The 18,003-nt window shown below is 39.1% G+C and overlaps 1 protein-coding gene across 1 annotated transcript in view; it reads left to right on the forward strand.

Moving 5' to 3' along the window:
* ZNF407 (zinc finger protein 407) overlaps positions 1-18,003 on the forward strand; it is a gene marked incomplete at both ends in the record, with an annotated part of 390,320 nt that overhangs the window by 191,313 nt on the left and 181,004 nt on the right. Inside the window, one exon of the mRNA XM_079717645.1 lies at positions 16,958-17,124. Within this exon, the coding sequence (XP_079573771.1) occupies positions 16,958-17,124 (167 nt within the window). The remainder of the gene's footprint in view (positions 1-16,957; positions 17,125-18,003) is intronic.

Here is an 18,003-nt window from a genome sequence, read left to right on the forward strand (position 1 = left end):
GAGTTCAGTGTTTTCATATATTTGTTCAGTGAGAATATTGTACCTTCCCGTGATTGAAAGATCTATATTATAGCAAGTGTTAATTGTGAGTAGTGTCTTCTTTGATATTCACTCATTGGATGACAAGTGTAACTTCAGGTATTTTCTTTAAAATTTCTGTAAGATTATTCAGCTTCTTTAAATTTTCATTCAAATCTTCAGTTTGGTGCTACCAAATAAATGATTTCTTAGCTAATTGTAAACGATTGGGAACAGTATTGATTGTTTTAAACAAAGAGGAAACCTCAATCCTGGACCACAGTCTTTTATGATCAGAAACTTTATGGGACGCGTTTCTGAAGCGAGCAGCAGTCAGGTTGTACTGAGTGTAGCAGAGGCAGCCTGTGGGTCCCCAGGTAGATGCTCTCTTGCCCTGGTACAGGTGGCCACACATGTCTGAGAGTGACCAAAGGCTTTTTTTCTAAGAATTTTAAGAACAGCAGTAGGAGAGAAATAAAAAGTATACAAAAGCATACATATCTGACACACTGATATCAGTCCTGAGGCGTAAGTGCGTAATTGTACTTCTGCCCTGTGTGCTGTAAAGTTGTAGTCGTCTTTGTTTTGATGGCCTGAGTACCAAAGTACATGTATATATATTACTTTATTAGCCCATGATAGTAAATTCACATAATTAATCAAATTCTGATTGGTTTTATTAGTCGTCAAATTGCACACATTTTAAAATCAACTTATTTAGAAACATAAATCCTAAGCTTAGATAATTGAGTTCTTTAATTCTACCTCTTTACCTCTTTTCCTCTGTTGCCAACTCTGTCCACCATATTAATCCCTGGTCAGACCTGTATAAGCTCAGGTAAAATTTAAAATTCATTCAGAGATCTTGTTTACTTGACAGCAATTAAAATCTGCTAGTATTTTCACTTTTGTTCCCCAAAGGAAATTTTCCTAATTATCTTTCACCCGGGCTTTAATTCTAAGTACTTTTCTTCTATCTCTCTTGCTTCTAAGTGCTCTGTGTATACTTCTTAGTGCTCTATTGCATATTATTTTTGAAGAATAGTAGATACCAGTAATCAATATAAATTTGGTTATTATGAAAAATGTTAGCGATATTTGGAAATGTACAGCACAATCTCTGGGTGTTCCATGAGGTGATTTGTAGAAATGAGGACAGGTGTCTCTTCCGTCTTTGGGCCCCTTTTCTTTAGTTCTTAGGCACGTTTTTGTGAATATCATCATGTACATTCCTGTGGAACGCTTCATCTGTATCTTCTGGTTATATATAGGAGTCTCTTTTTTTTTTTTTTTTTTTTGCGGTATGCGGGCCTCTCACTGCTGTGGCCTCTCCCGTTGCGGAGCACAGGCTCCGAACGCGCAGGCTCAGCGGCCATGGCTCACGGGCCCAGCCGCTCCACGGCATGTGGGATCTTCCCGGACTGGGGCACGAACCTGCGTCCCCTGCATCGGCAGGCGGACTCTCAACCACTGCGCCACCAGGGAAGCCCCAAGAGTCTCTTTTTATTCATCTTTTATTGTTATGTTTTCAGTCCTAGTCTGTCAGTTTTAGTCACTAACATTCCATTCAGTAACTGTTTGAGCACCTGCTCTCTGTAAGGCATTAGAGCAGCTTATTTGAGGGTGTGTTCTCTGTTCTTCTGCTGTTGTTACTATCTTACCTTCCCATACCTGTACGTCTGGTTTTGGATTGTTATAAAGCTATAATTTATTATTATAAAGCATAATTTATTAGATTGTCACTTTCTGTTGTTTTGTTTTACTGTCTTTGACAAATTAAAGAATAGAAAGCTCAAGCTTCTGTCTCCTGGAAGTCGGCCTTTTTATTCCAGTGGAGAATTAACTAGCATTTGGACTGCACATAGACCCCACAAATAGAAAGACAGGGCCTTTCAGGAGATAGAATCTCTCATCAACAATGATGGTTGGTTGATCCCAGACAGATATATTTGATTGACTCTTGGCCTCAGAACCCTTCTTTCCTATACTGGAGAGGACAGCTTTTGGTAGCATCGCTTCATGAATTTGCGTCTTTGGGAACACATCCTTAGGACCAGACTAAGTGGAAATTTAATTGAAATTAGACTTGTAGGGTTTTATGGTTGGGATATATTTTGGAAGTATTTTGTTTGAACTCCATTGCATGTGACCTGTAGAAATTCAGGCTCAAAGAACAACCAAAGCACTGATGTCTCAGCTAAGTTGGTGTCAAGGCGGCTGTTTCACTTCTGTGGCATGGCCTCCTTCAAGCAGCTTTATTTGCAGTTTTAAACATGTCATTGGGAAAGTCATTTATCAGAATACTTCCTGCCGTATTTTGAGCCTTCAATAAATTTTAGTTATATATGATTATTAAATGTTTCTTAATACATCACTTTCCTGCCCTAACTACTGTGAAAGATATCAAGAAGCTGCAAGTCTAATGTCCCTGGATTGTTTTGGGTCTTTTAGGGAAAGTACGTAAATGAGAGTAGCAAACAGTTCAAAAGTCAATATGCGTGAGGTGGTGTGGAGTCAACTTGTGAGTGGCACATAGGCCACAATAAGATCAGGACTCTTGTGTCACAGAGACTTAAACGAAATGTAGAATAAGGGTAGTTCTTTAGTGCCTGGTCTGACTGTCTCAAAAATGTGATAATATCTTTCTATTATTGAATACCTAGGACCATCTCTTCCAGAACTGTGACTATGTGGTTACTCATGGCAAACAGAAGATTCTTCAATTACAGTGAACAGTATCTATGATTAGCTGTCAGCTGTATGGTATTCACAGTGTAGGCTTATAAAATCATTGAACACTGATGTCTGAACTATCTGAATACAAATATAGTGAGGTTTTTAACTTCAGAAATTGAGAAGAAAAAAATGTCTTTCTTTTTAGAGATCTGATTTTACACTGCCTCAATAACTGTCTCAACTCTTGTTTCTGTGGTACTCTGATTGTTTCAGCTATGTATCAATAACATTGTGTGTTAGCATGGCATAGAAAAGCCAGTGGTGGATAAAATGAGTGATTCTTTTAAATTTTACTTAAAAATTTATTTTGGCTAAACCTGTTTGTTTTGAATTATGCTTTTAAAACTCTGTTTGCTTACATATATATATTTTAAAAATGGAATGTGTGTTGGTAAATATTTTTCATACAGTAGTATATACAGTGCTAAGTAACAGTTCCCTTCTCTCACATCGATGCCTTCCTCTTCCTCCAGGCTTCCTCAGCCAAGTCTTAGTTCCCACCAAGGTTACTACTGTTCACAGTGAATCTGCCCCTACTGTTTCTATTTGTCTGTCCATACATATGTATATGTGTGGTGTGTGTGTGTATTTTTGATATGTTGCATATTAAAATAAACTTAATTCTGTAAATTTTGACCCTTTACAATATTTAATTAATTCATCATTTGAGCAGTTATTTACTGGGTACCCACTATGTGCTAAGCCCTGTGTTGGACCCTGGGGATATAGCAGAAGATAAAGCAGGCAAATGTTCTGCTGTCACGAGCTTACATACCAGTGTGGGGAGAAATTCAACACACAAAACTGAAAGTCCAGCATATGCCAGTATTAAAATAGTGGTGATATAGTAAGGGAAAAGAGGGAAGAGCCAGGAGTGCTGGGTGGGGTATTTCAGCTCTCCATAGGTGGCAAGGGGAGCCTCTGTCAGAGAGAAGGTGACAAGCGATCTAGACCTGATTGCGGGTAGGAGAGGGGCCCCGTGAGTCTCTCAGGCAGAGGGAAAAGTGCTCAAGTGTCCTGAAGACGATTGTGTGGGGCGTGGCCCAGGGCTGCCAAGAGGCCGCTGTGCCTGGGCTGTGCCCAGGGTGGGAATGAGGACGTGATGGCAGCTCAGGCCATGTCAGGCTCTGGAGGACTCTGCAAGGACTTTGGTTTTTTCCTTCTGTGTGAGGTTGGAGGGTATTTAACAGCGGCCAGGCGCGGTCTGACTTATGCTGTAGCAGAATCGCTGTTTGCAGTATGCAGAGAATAGACTCAACGGCAGGAAGGGAGGGGGTGGTGATGGCAGAGGCCGGGAGCTCTGCTGGGCATTCTCGCGATGATCCTGACATGAGAGCACGGTGAGTTGGACCCCAGTGGCAGCGGCAGAGGTAGATAGAAGTGTCCAGACTCTGAATATATCTGAAAAGTGCAGCCCACAGGATTGACCAGTGGATTGGATGAGATAAAGAGTAACGGATCACACCAAGGTTTGGGCATGAACAGTGAAGGGAAAGGGGAAAAGTGAAGTCACGTCATTAACTAAACGGGCAAAACCACTGTCAAGAGCAGGTTGCGTTGGGGGAGATTTGGAGCCAGGTTCAGACGCGGGACATTTGAGAAGCCTGTCGGCTATCCCAGTGGAGACGTTGTGTGGGCAGCTAAATACCGACTAGACCTCGGATATAAACGTGGATGTCATCACAGTGGAGATCACCAAAGGAGTGCGGGTGGGTCATCCAGGCTTCAGAAGGCAACGAGGAACCAGGAGGGGGGCTGCTGAAGATCTCGAGACTCTCATGTTCTCAGGTCAAGGGAGCGTTTGCGGTCAGCTGCTGGCCTGCGTAGGTCGGGTCTTGCTCTTGGGCTGCATCTGATATTGATTGCAGCCACCTGTGTGCCAGGCTTGGCAGGACGCAGGATGTGGCTGAGTTACAGGAGAACAGGGTGTCTGCAGTCCCTGCCTGCTGGGCACACGTGGCTCCCCTCGCTGTGCCCTTTCCAGGCGCCTCTGCTCAAATACTGTCCCCTGGACTCTGCTGGCCCCGCCTGACGCCCGGGGAGATCTGACCCTCACGGCACCTTCACGGCGGCTCCCACTTGGCCAGAAGTCTCCTTGTTACTGCCTTACGTGAAATAATTCTTGGACTTTAATTCAATTAATTTCCATGTATTTCAGTCTGAAGAATCTTTAATAAAAAATGTAGTAGTGATACAAAGAGTTGAGCAGTTTTGTTTTCTTTGTATCATAAAGTCTAAACTAGCAACCTTTTTGACTTTCATTTTTATTCCTTCCCAGCCCATAATTGAGAAGTCTTTTTTTGTTGTTAACGTCATTTTGATAGCTTCAGTTAATTCTGTATTTTAGCTTCCCTAACACTATAGTTGCTCCAAGTATAAATATATTTTATCACCTGCATCCTTCCAGTTGTTTTTGCTTATGCACTTAATTATATTAGAAGGAAACTTAGTTTAATATTGCTGGAAGGTATATAACAAATGATAATGTTATTCCACATAGTCTTTTGTTTGAGGTGTTGAAGATTTGAAAAATTAGTATGAGTGATCTATATGCAGTGTTTATAGATGCCTATCTGAATTTATCTTTTCAAAATATTTTAGAATATATGAGAAGTAGATGAAATCCACAAATCTATTTTGCAGAAAAGAATTCCATAGCTGTACACATCCAACTTTTTAAGTAAATAATACTCTTCTGTATTGAAAGGAAGCTAAATTAATTGCTTTGCCCCTGCATTTAGGAGGTTGTTTCCACCCAAATGTACCTCATATATGTATGCACTTTCTATAGTTTTATTCCTGTTTCATTTCAGGCTACTTCACACCCATTGTATGGTGGACATGTGTGAGAAATGGTGGAGAGACTTCTAGTATTTAACTACTTACTTAGTATTTAACTACTTTCAGTTGAATCACAATAACTTTCAAACTCTTTAAAAACTTGTTTTTTATGTTAATCCAATTTTAGCACTTTCCCTTGAACTTATGATTTAGAAAAGAACAGATCAAATCCCTTGCAACATGATCTTTCTACATATATGAATGTCAGAATATTGTGATGTAAATAAAGCAAGTGATCATCTGTATCAGGCTGTACAGTATTTACACTGAATTCGTCTTCTGAACTCACATCATGTCTTGGTGATGCTCCAGTGCACAAATGCTCCAAGACATTTACTCTAGAAGTGTACTGTAACTGCTGCTCTTCGGACTGAGGTCTCAGAAAGGGTCAATTTCGTACTGAACTCTGAGATTACTGGGCAATACATCTCAACCCTTCTAGCTAATCTTACCTTGAGCTCAAATGGTTCCCTAGATCATCCTGACATGCTAGAAGGCCGAGATGATGACAAAGGCCAGGACAATGAAATACCTAAGTTTGGAAAGGCTGCCTTTCCTGCTTCAGCAAATCACACAGTCACCATCAGGGTGGACAGCCCTTTCTAAATCTGGCAAGTCTATTCAAATGTCTAGAAATTCTGTTTCCAAAGTAGATACATAAGGACAGGATAGAGTGTAAACATCCCATATTTGCTAGTATGTAAGATGCACGGGTCTGTGGAACATGTTCCAGTATTATTGTTCAAGAATATTTTTTAGTAAAAAAATATAATTTTTTATACATATATCGAAGGTGAATTTAAATTGTTTGGTAGAGAGAAATACTATTTTGTACATTTCCATTTAACCTACTGTGTACTTGAGTCCTGTATGAAGTCGCATTTTGGATAAATAGTGATGGTCCACTGTCCCTTAACTAATGTTAATATTTTAGAGAATTACGTACACTGGTGTCAGTTGCTGGTTCTAATAGTGCTGTAGTATTAACAGATTTAAATCTCCTATGTTAGGGGTGTAACCCAAGCACTGCTTATGATCAGCCTATTGTCTTCGGCTTATTAAGTTTGTTAAGAAAACTACTACTCTTTTTAAAATACTCTGATAGTTCTTCATTGGAGAGTTGGAGCTGACAAGGATTGCCGTAAGGAATCCAAGTAGGAAACTATGGCTTTCTTATTATTGCTGTTTTAAACAGTTGTGAAATAATAGATAATTCTCATGATTTACTATTTATAGAACACCAGTGATCTGCACTGTAATATAAAATGATGTCTTGTGCTCAGTATTTTTAGAAATATTGACGTGAATACACACCAGGAATAAAAATTACATGGTCCTACTGAGGCTCAGAGAGGCTGCCCAAGGCCAGACACTTATTAACTTCTCTTTCCCCAGCAGCATGAATATGTGACCCCAAATATTATTTCTGAGTCAGTGGCATGCCAGGAACTGAGCAGTTTTATTCATAGGAAAGTGTCAGCTTTATTAGCGAAAGGGGATTGGAATCATCCATTCTATACAGATGCCTGATGTTCTTCACACTGTATATTTGTCCTAGTAAAGTTTCATGTAGTAATGTGAATGACACATTTTTTGGCATAATAATATAACACCATGGTGTGAAGACCTTATGACTTTTATAAAATCCTTACAAGTCGTAGTTTCTTGATGAGTGGGACTGTGACAGATTGTCTGAATTGGGACAGACGTTTTTGTTTGTACTCAGCTTCCATTAATATATCAGTTGTGTTTAATGTTAACATATTAAAAATTAAAAGGAAATAACTTTAGGGGATTTTGTAGTTGATTTTTAAATTCGTGCTTCTTTCTTTAAGCCTGTTTTTGTTCTTATTGGTAAAATCTATCTTATTCATATTTACCAACCAATTCATTCTAATACAGTTAATACTGGAACTGGCAAGGGTAGCATCAGAAAACATAGTAAAACCTTTTTCCATTGACTTGCAACTGGTACAGTCTGTGAGGGTCTCAGCTCTGAAATAACATTTTTATGGCATCCGTAGGTATATAGCTTGACACATAGCAGTCTTTGTTAGTGCTGACATGCTGTTTGTAAGATTACGTGTTATTTGTCCCAGTGTATGAATGAGTTTCTCATGAATCTCAGATGTGCACATTGTTATGGTCGGTTTTTTCCCAGACATGTACATATTTGTGGCTTGTATACAAGTGTACTGTATCTTTTTGATCATGGGCACTTGTGAAGGATAAAGCCACATGTAGCTCCTTAGAAAATTATAGTCAAATAATTGTGAAAAACAAACAATGGAAGGGAGATCGGAGAGGGGGAAAAGAAAAACAAAAAATAGATTGGTGGTTCCTTTTGTCATATCAAAGTCAGGTTTCTCTGTCTTTTTATCAGGGCGATTTCAGTCTGACTCAGCTTAAAGGATGCAACTTTATTTCCCCCGTCTGTGCAGCCTGCTCCCCACTCCCTCCCCTACCATGATCAGCTCAGGGCTCACACCCACAGCACCTTCCCCACCTCTGCCTGTTCCTCCTCCAGGCTTGTCACTGCCTGCCGCCTTTGTTCCTGGAGTCTGCTCTGTCCTTTCAGACTCACCTGAGGCTCCACCTCATCCATGAAGCCTTTCCAGCTGCTTCACTCTATATTCACCGAGGCTTTTTCTAAACATCTTTTCAAAAAGCTTTTTTAAAAAGTCCAACAAAATGTGGTGAGCTTTTGTTCTAATTATTTCACTGACATTAGTGTCTGCCATTGAGGCACAGGCTCCTTTTGGGGAGGCGTAGGTATCTTTCCTTCACTTATAGGTCTGTACATACATGAATCGTTGCTAGACACACAGTAGATTCCAATGCATACTTTAAAAAAAATTGATCAACTGATATAGAAGTAGCTGAGCTATTATAATTTGAAGATTGTTAGGCTTGTATGTAAATGTCCAAAGACTGAACATCAGTCAAGACATTTGGGGTGAATGTGTAAATGGGGTTTGAAATGCATTTTGTCATTTTAGCTCAAATTATTTATATCAGTAAGAGCAATGATTTCAAAGAAATTCTCTTTATATGGTCTTTAAACAGTAACATTAGTCCTTTATTTGTAACTGCTGTTTTAACCTTCCTTGCGTAAATCCAGTGTTTTCTTACCTAACCTGAAGCGATAAAATTTCATTTAGTCCAGACTAGAGGATTGTGGCAATTTAATATATGTCTTGTTCTCCAGGACTTGACTTCTCTGGTTAGTTAAAATTATTTCAACTTTGCAAGCCCTCCAGCTCTGTGACACACTTGAAAGGGGGTAGTTTGAAAGGACGGGGCAGCCTGCACTGAATGGGTCTCATATGCAGTATAATTCCTTCCACCTGTTCTTCTCATGTTGGCGTTTGAAAGCCCTGCAGGAAACATGAACTATTTCAGGATTGAACCAACTTCTCAAACCCTGCGAAGGGGCTTAGTGGACCTTTGTTTGCCAACAGTGCTTGATTCAGATTCTTTTATCCTGTACAGATCAGGGTGCTTTGGGGGGCTGCAGGTGGGGAGATGCCACCTCACCTAAGCCAGGGCTTGGCCGACTACCGTCTGCAGCCCAGATCAGGCCCACTGCCTGTTTCCGTAAATAAAGTTTTATTGGAACACAGCCACGCTTATTTGTTTATGTACTGTCCACGGCTACTTCTGTGCTACCAAGGCGGAGTTGAGAAGTTGCATCGAAGACCTGAGGGCCCACCGAGTAGAAAATATTGACAGTCTTTTACACAGAGCCTTTCCTAACCCCTGTTGTGCTGAGGAGTTTTGGATACAGCACATGCAGTGGAACGGGCACAGTTCCAGTCAAATTTAATAGGATGGTTTGGGGTAGGCCAGAGTTTACGGTCTCTTTGACAAAGAAAAATTTCATGGGAATGGGATTTTGAAGGATGAATTCAATCTTGAGGGCATGGCCCTTGTAATCCTTGAATGTTTTTCTTTGGAATGAGTCATTCTCTTGGTTCTTAGTAGACTAAGGCCACCAGGGATTGATATTCTGCCAGTGCTCCTCCCAGAAGTAACTTTGACACAAAGCTTTGCAACCTTTGGAAAGAACTGAAAGGGCCAGAAAACATATTTCACAGCTTCTAGAATCTGAATGGTACCTTAAGAGGTTTTAAAATGATGGCTTCAGCAAGAATGAGGTTAAATTTCTTTTCCAACTAGTTAACAAGGATCTAGCATGTTAATTAGGCGAATTATCACCTGTTCAGGGCAAAAAATGCACTCAAGACTCTTGGCTTAAGTAGCAGGCTCCCTTGCGTGCTGTTTAAAAGCCCTCACAGGAGGTTTCCACCTTTCATCTGTAAGCCACACTTGATTCTGAAGAGTTGAATTCAGTAAATGAAACCTTTCTAATCTTAGGTCTTTGTGGCTTCTTGATATAAATCATGCTCATGTTTTATATATAATCAGGAACAGGTCACCCTCAAGAGTCCAGCCTAATTTAAATAATCTGGATATTGGAGTTATATATTTTTGGTTTCAGGGTAGAACTTCATTGATTGAGTCAGGTTTTTTTTGGATCTAGTACGCATGCATGCGTGTGCACGCGCGCACACACACACACACACACACACACACACACACACAAGTATTTGGAAGGAGGTGGCCAGAGGAACCCCGAGTGTATTCCTTGTTATTACTCACCTGTCAGTGTCCCTTTTCAATTTTCAATTTAGAGAAAACAGAGATTCTTACTTTCCATGCAGTTTAAAGTTGCATATTTTATTTAAACATATATATATATATATATATATACATATATAGTACTTGAAACCTCATAAAACTAAGATGAACAGGATTACTATGGAGTAATATTGGGGTAATTAATGTGGATTTAGTGCCTGTTTTACATGAATAAGTAGTTTCAGTCTAAAAACAGTATTGTATGTTTTTCCTCAGATGTTTCCTAGGCCAGAAACAGTATAGGCATCTCACAGTTCCGATGCGTATAGATATTGGATTTGTTACCATGGCAGAATTTCTTGAACTTCATTTTGCTTTGTTATCTCTTGGATACTTTTTCAGCGTAAGACTCATGTGAATGAACTGAGATTGAAGTTGCTCTTTAGTGGTTGTCTTTATATACCTTTTATGTGCTTCTTTGTTCAAGAAAGTGATTGTTTTTCAGTTTTATTTGCAGCTCAGCAGAAATTTGTAAGGTAGCCCTACTGGGCAAAAGACCCCATCATATTCTATTTTCGTTTCATCTCTTAGTGTATTATTATGTAATTATTAAATTATAACAATTTTAAAAGAAGGCTGTTATCCCAAAGAAACAGCCTGCATATTGGTAGTATCCGAGTAACTTAGAAATTGTTGAAACAGATTCATTAGTATATTGGACTGTTTTGCTAGGAATCATACAAACCTTGTATTGTTTTCAGTTCTGTGTTTATTCATAAAGACCAGCAATACCTGTCAGTTAAGGTTTTGCAACATCAGTTTACTGTTAAAGTAATCATTTTGAATCAGCACCTTTGTTTCAGAGTTTTGAAAGATAATAACTGCATGATTATTTAATGTTTTAATAAAGTTTAGCTCATTTCATTTGTAGCAGATCTTGCTCATTGCTGTTTTTTTTGCAGATATGAATTTGTATGATTTATTAACTTGACGTGACATGTAGAAAAGAAATTTTGGATTACTTAATTAAAATATTCACTTCGAATTGTGAAATTTTTCAAAAACAATGAAAGCATTTTTTAAGATGTTAACATATGACCTTGTTTACTTTGTATTCCTTTTAAAAACAACAAAAATGTACAACTGTAGTTAGCTCTCTAGCCCCATATGCATGCCTTACCCCTCTTCTCAGAAACAAGCAGTATTCACAAATTATGATGTCATGCATGTTTTTGCATGTGGACCTCATATGTTTAGATTTAATATTTCTATTCTTAACCTGCTTTGTTTCAATGCAGTTACCTTTTTTTGAGATTGTTTAACCCATGCTGATAAATGTAGCTCATTGATTCATTTTAACTTCATTATGATATTCCATTTTATGATTAAAGTCATTATTTTTCTACTCCCCAGCTGATGGATATTTAAGATTGTTTACATCTTAATGGGGATACTTTTTTTTTGTTTTTTTTTAAACATGTCTGTACTTGAGCCTGAGTTTCTCAATCATGTTAACCCAGACTGGGCTTTCCAGGAGAAAGGCAAAGAATATCTACAGCTCTAAAATGCATCACTAAAGCAACTGTATTCCAGATTATTCTGAATTGGAGAGATTAGAAAAGAACATAAAAATATACTAGTGGCAATTCTTACTGTATTTCAAGGATTATAAAGTAATAAAGCATCAAAGTATCAAAATACTTCTATCTTCATACGTAAGTGGGATATGTGCAGATTTTTTATTAATTGCTAATAAATTGACTGAATAACCCACCTAATAGGGTTTAAAAATTTTAAATAACATTTAAAAGTATAATTTGAAGAAGATGAGTATAGACTCTTGTTAGGATACTTATACCTTGTGTGTAATATGGAAAGATAAAGTTAGGGGCGCAACTCAAAATAGAAGTGTTATATATTTTGACAAAACTTATCTGCCCTTTAGGCATTCAGAAACAGACAATTGCTCTAACACAGTCTAAGGCAGAAGGATCTATTAAGATAGTACCATTGACCATATAAAAATAATTCAGCTCCCTACTAATTCTTTAGTTTAACTTTGTACATGATGCCTCGCGGAACCTCCATGAAATTTTAAGTTTTTGTTATATGTATAACAGTGAGGATATTTAGTATCGTCTCTTCAAAATTTTAAGTCTAGAGATGTGAGTTTCAGTCACGACTCTGTTTTACAAGTCATGTCATGAGTGAGTTCAGAGAAGAAGATCTTCCACCGGTTTTAACACAGAGAACACAGGCTCGGAGCCATTCCACGTGTGTGTGTGTGTGTGTGCCTGTGTGCGTGTGTGTGTGTGTGTGTGTGTGTGTGTGTGTGTGTTGGAGTGGTGGTGCTGGGGATAAAACAGCACATGTAACAGTAAATAAACATACTGTAAATATATTGAGAGGACTAGAAAAATGCTTAGAATTTAATCCAGGAGCCCTTATTTAATTTAGGAATACTTAGGAATTTACATTCAAAGATGAACTCTTAACTGACTTTTACATGACAGTTACCCACACGAAAATGGGTTTTATTCCAAAAGTTTTAGCAAAAAATTGGATAATAATCCCTGGAAGCCAGGAACTTTGTAATGACAACACCTCTTGGTAGGAACCACTCGAAGGTGCGACGACGCAGAACATTCTGTGTTACTTAAGATCATTGCCTGCAAAATGATCAAACCATTGCTACATTGTCTTCTAATTCCTGCTTTGCTGTTGAGAAGTCTGGTACCATTTTAATTTACTTTGCTTCTGATTTTTTTTTCTTTTGAAACCTTCTAAGATCACTTTATATCCAGTAGAAACATCTAGCGCAGACTGAGGAAAGGGGAGGTGACAAACTGCCCTTTTTTTTTTTTTTTTTTTTTTTTTTTTTTTTGCCGTACGTGGGCTTCTCACTATTGTGGCCTCTCCCGTTGCAGAGCACAGGCTCCGGACGTGCAGGCTCAGCGGCCATGGCTCACGGGCCCAGCCGCTCTGCGGCATGTGGGATCTTCCCGGACCGGGGCACGAACCCATGTCCCCTGCATCGGCAGGCGGACTCTGAACCACTGTGCCACCAGGGAAGCCCCCAAACTGCCCTTTTTCATTACAAGTCCATAGCACTATTTGGCATTTTGAACTTTTTATCAAACGTTATAAAGTAGTTCGATTACATCAGAGCGGAAATGATGTGGACCTCCACCTGCTCTCCCGCAGACATGGCCTTCTCCTTAGCACCTTTGCTGTCACTGTGCTATGGCCTGCCATACCATTTTTCTTTTTAATTCAGTTCATAAATATTTAAATTTAAAAATTAATTTAAAATGTTTAGAATACCAGAGGAAGGATATGAAACAAATATGGCAAACATGGATATTATCATCTGGGTACATAAACCTTGGTGGTAGATGTGCATCTCTGTCATTTTCTGTATGTTTGAAATATTGACATTTATAAAATAAACACAAATGCTGAGGAAGGAGAAAAGACCAAACAGCATGAGGATCGGAAGCCCTGGGCGGCCTGAATGACCCCTGTTGCTGTCGTGTACGGATCTCACATTCCCACTCTGAGTCTGGTGAAATTACATAAGGAACGAGACTGTTCACCACCAGTTCCCTTCATCCCATTGGTCCAAAGTTATTTATGGAACAGCTCTGGGTACCAGGCACTTTTATGGACCGTAGGATATACGGTGAACCAAACACCATCATACTGTTGTGTGCTTATCTTGTTTGCCCTTTTAGGTTGTACTTTTACGTGATTGTCACTCATTGTTGTACATCCTTCAACTGACTGACTTTGTAACTCCCTGCACAAAAGGAGAGATGACTAGCGAATTTTATGCCAAATAGATCTCTTTTTAATATATTGTCAATTCAGTTAAACAAGAAGTTTCTGATGGAAGACCACCATGTGGGGATATAGAAAAGCATTTATATCATTTAACCCAGTCTAATGTAGGTCCCGGGGCTTCACTGCTACCTGGGAAACTGGACGGCCATCCCCCGTTGAGAGGCAGCAGCCGACAGAGCCACAGTTGACACAGCCCGTCGGGGCCCGGAGCTCCCACCTCGCTGCCTCTGCCCGCACTGCCCCTTACCCGTCCTCCCTGCTGGCTCTGCATTTCCACCTGTTTTCCAACATCTAAATTAAATGCCATTTCCGGGAAACCTCCTTTAATCCTCCCTGTCCCATTAATTGCTTCTTCTTTTAAATTTATGATGGCCTTTTACGTTTTTTCCTGGCATTGAGGTTATCTTTGTGAAGGATTTTCCTCACGTAGGAGCCTGTGATTTTCTTGAGAGCCAAATCTGACTCTTTTCCCTCTTTGTTTCTACTGTCTCAAACAGTGTTTGTGGTGTAGTGGGTGTTTAGGTCTTTCTGAAGTACATGCAGAATACACAGTGATACCTTTTCTTCTTGGGTTCTCGTGGCAGAGCAGAACTGCACATTTTCACTTAGGCTCTGTCCTAGCGACACATCCAGGTGGTGGGCTTCCTGAAGGCCCCCAGGAGAGCGGATCCCTTGGATGGACGTTGTCCTTACTCGTTGCATGGTGGCAGATAGTTTACAGTGTTTGAGCCTCAGAATTGTACAGTTCCAGGAAATCCCCCACTGATGAGTAGGTCTTAGTCTTTATAAGGACACTTTACATTGGTAACATTTCAGGTTCTTTTCAAAGTACCAGTGCACGCACTTATTTTCATAAAGCAAATTGTAAAACAGGTGAGGTTTTCTGAAAGTCAAGCGGTGGCCTTAGTTCTTTGTTATCTGGCTTTTGTCATATCATGACAGGCTCTAAACTCTAGTTTAACATTTTTATTATGTATGAATAATAGAGTACATATATTGAGGTTTCATAGATGTAATTTTGTTAAATGTACATCGTGGTAGATTTAAAAATGAGGGATTTATTTTGTCATTCATAAAGTTGTAATACAGTCCGGAGTAACTATTTGTTAAAAGATAGCATCTACTTAACCTCCTTATTTATTACTTTTAGGAGAAGGTTAGATCCACAATAAATACATGAAGAAATAAGTAGATAGGGGAATTTATCTTGGAAATAAGATCCCTGTCATGGTTTTGAAATGTTAAATGCATGAAGACCCGTCAAAGAGATATACAGACATGATATTTTTTTACAGCACACTTCGAAGTATTTAGTTATGTTTGTCATTCTCTAGTACCACCAGTAAGCAATGATCAAGTGATACAGTAATTTCAAAGTTGGTCTTGTTGAGGGGTGTAAATATAGTTTCTCTACACATACATTCTATAAATATATTAATTGGCAATTTTAATGTTAATGAAGCACTTAAGATATTTTATATGGCATTTCTTAAATATTTAGCAGTTTTTACTTCTGTTGCATTTAAAATATAATATTATAAAAATATTACTACATATAACAAATGAAGAGAGATTTTTATAAAAGGTAATTTCATAATTCGATTCTTAAGAATTTGTGAAACCTGAATGATTAATTTGTTAAAGTAATCTACATTTGCCTCAAAATGAGAAAATTAATTAATTGGAGCTTGGAATTTTTTTTTCTACCCTTATGGGACTAAGAAAATTTGTAAAATTTTAGTTAAAAGCATTTATGTAAAGAATATACTCTTTATATCTCCTTATTTATATCATAATTTAAAACACAGATATTATAATCTTATTTTTAAAATTGTATTAACTTGCTGAAAGTGTAGACCAACTTATGATAGTCAAATCAAGCTGCCATAGTCTGTCTTTTTTGTGGCATTGTGCTTATCAACTTATTAAAATATTTTAATTTTGAATATTGGGTTTTAATTTGCTTTTATTTGACTGTTCATTATCCTGAACTAATTAGCTGGACACTGCTTTATTAGTCACAGGGATTGCTTTAAACTAAATTGTATTAGAAATAAAAAGTAAATTTTAGTGGTGATTTCCTGAATGCAAGTGACAGGGGACAGAAGCTCGACCAGAGAAAGTATTAAAGTTTTTTTGTTGATGGTTCATGTTGCCTGGATTAGTAAAGGTATTCAGAGATCTTTAACTGGGAACTGTGGGGCTGAAATATTTTCTGACCTGAGTATTGATTTGTTATTTTCAGTTTTCATCCCATACAGGAAATAATTGAGGTTTCTTTTTCTCAAAGGCATACTTTATGAAAAGTTGTATTTATAATCTTATTTTTATTCTTATCAAAGGGAACTTTTTATGTACCTGTGTGGTAACCCAGAAGGACACCTTGTTAGAAAGGAGACGCCCCTGGAGTGTGCCTCTCCTCCGAGGGAGCAGTGTGGTGTGCGCCGTTCCGGGCGGGCTGGGCTCTGAGTGCCGCCCGGCCCCAGCTGCCTCCGCCTGGCAGAGAGCAGGGGTGTCGGAGTAGTTCAGTACGGATAGCTTTTCATTTAGCCTTTGCTCTGACAGCCCGTGCCCTGGATAAGTGGTGTAGGCCTGTACAGGTGAAATCTATTCTCACATTTGCCTCAGGGGTGACTGGACTGTAACAGAATTTTTCAAACCCGTTGGGCCCAACCGCAAAGCAGAGAATAAATGGCTGAAGTGCCAGGCCTGGACAGAAAAATCAATGCCTGGTTATACAGACATGACAGACCAGGCCCGCAGTTCTCCTCGCGACACCCTGCACTCGCCACACTGCAGGGCTGGAGCGGCACCTGTCTGGGCCCGAGGTGCTCCCCTGAGGGTAATATTTGCATCCTTTTCTGTCCACTCCATGCAGGAAATTTACATGCCGCCTGTGTGATAGAAGTTTCACAGAGAAGTGGGCCCTGAACAACCACATGAAACTGCACACGGGGGAGAAGCCATTCAAGTGCACCTGGCCTACCTGCCACTACTCCTTCCTCACGGCCTCCGCCATGAAGGACCACTACAGGACGCACACAGGTGTGCCCACCCGCCGGGGCCCAGTGGCGGTGGTAGTGGGGGGTGGTCGTCTCAGCAGCAGTCCGTAGAAAGGAATCCTTGTTTGAAGAGTTTAAGTTTGTGGTAATTACATGTTAAAAGGTATGGCATCATTTCTTTGTGTTTTGATGATGCTCAGCATAATTTTTAAGTGACATTTTAATATTTGTGTGTGTGTGCGTGTGCACACGTGCATGTGTTCACATAAAATAAGTTTCGTGTTTCAAAGCTGATTTATGTTGTGTGTGGGTACATATATGTGTATGTGTTTAAGCATATCTTTTTAGGTGTGATCATTATAGAAGATCATTTGAGATGATCTTTCATAGAGAACTTGTCTTATATTTGTTACTGATATGGACTCCGTGCCATAATGTTTCTGAACATTACTGAATCTTGGTTTTTATGTACCACTTGAAATTTTTAAAATCAATTTAATATTTCTCTTAAGAGAATACTATCAGATCCAAGAGTTTTTGAAATTACTACAAAGAGACTAAACTGAATTTAGTTAGTATAAATTTTTTAGATAATTGAAAAAGTACAAATTCACATACATGTTACATCAAAACATTTAGTGAACTGTTTGGAATTTAAACCAACTGATAGTAAAAGCAGCACACAGGATACATCTGGGCTAGGCATGGTCCTGAGACCTCTCAGTTTGGACCTTCATGAACATATTTCTCCTACCTGCCCTGTGGTTCTGTTCAGTGTATATGACATGCTTTTCATTATCGAAGGACAGAGGGCCCCTCCTTACAAGTGTGTAGTCGAGTGCTTGCTTATCTCACTGTGGCGAGATGACTGAGAGCTATTTGGTGTTTTGTGGTCTTCTTCCTCTTTACAGCTCTCAGAAAG

The sequence above is a fragment of the Hyperoodon ampullatus genome, assembly GCF_949752795.1.
Source record: "Hyperoodon ampullatus genome assembly, chromosome: 13".
Taxonomy (NCBI): Eukaryota; Metazoa; Chordata; class Mammalia; order Artiodactyla; family Ziphiidae; genus Hyperoodon; species Hyperoodon ampullatus.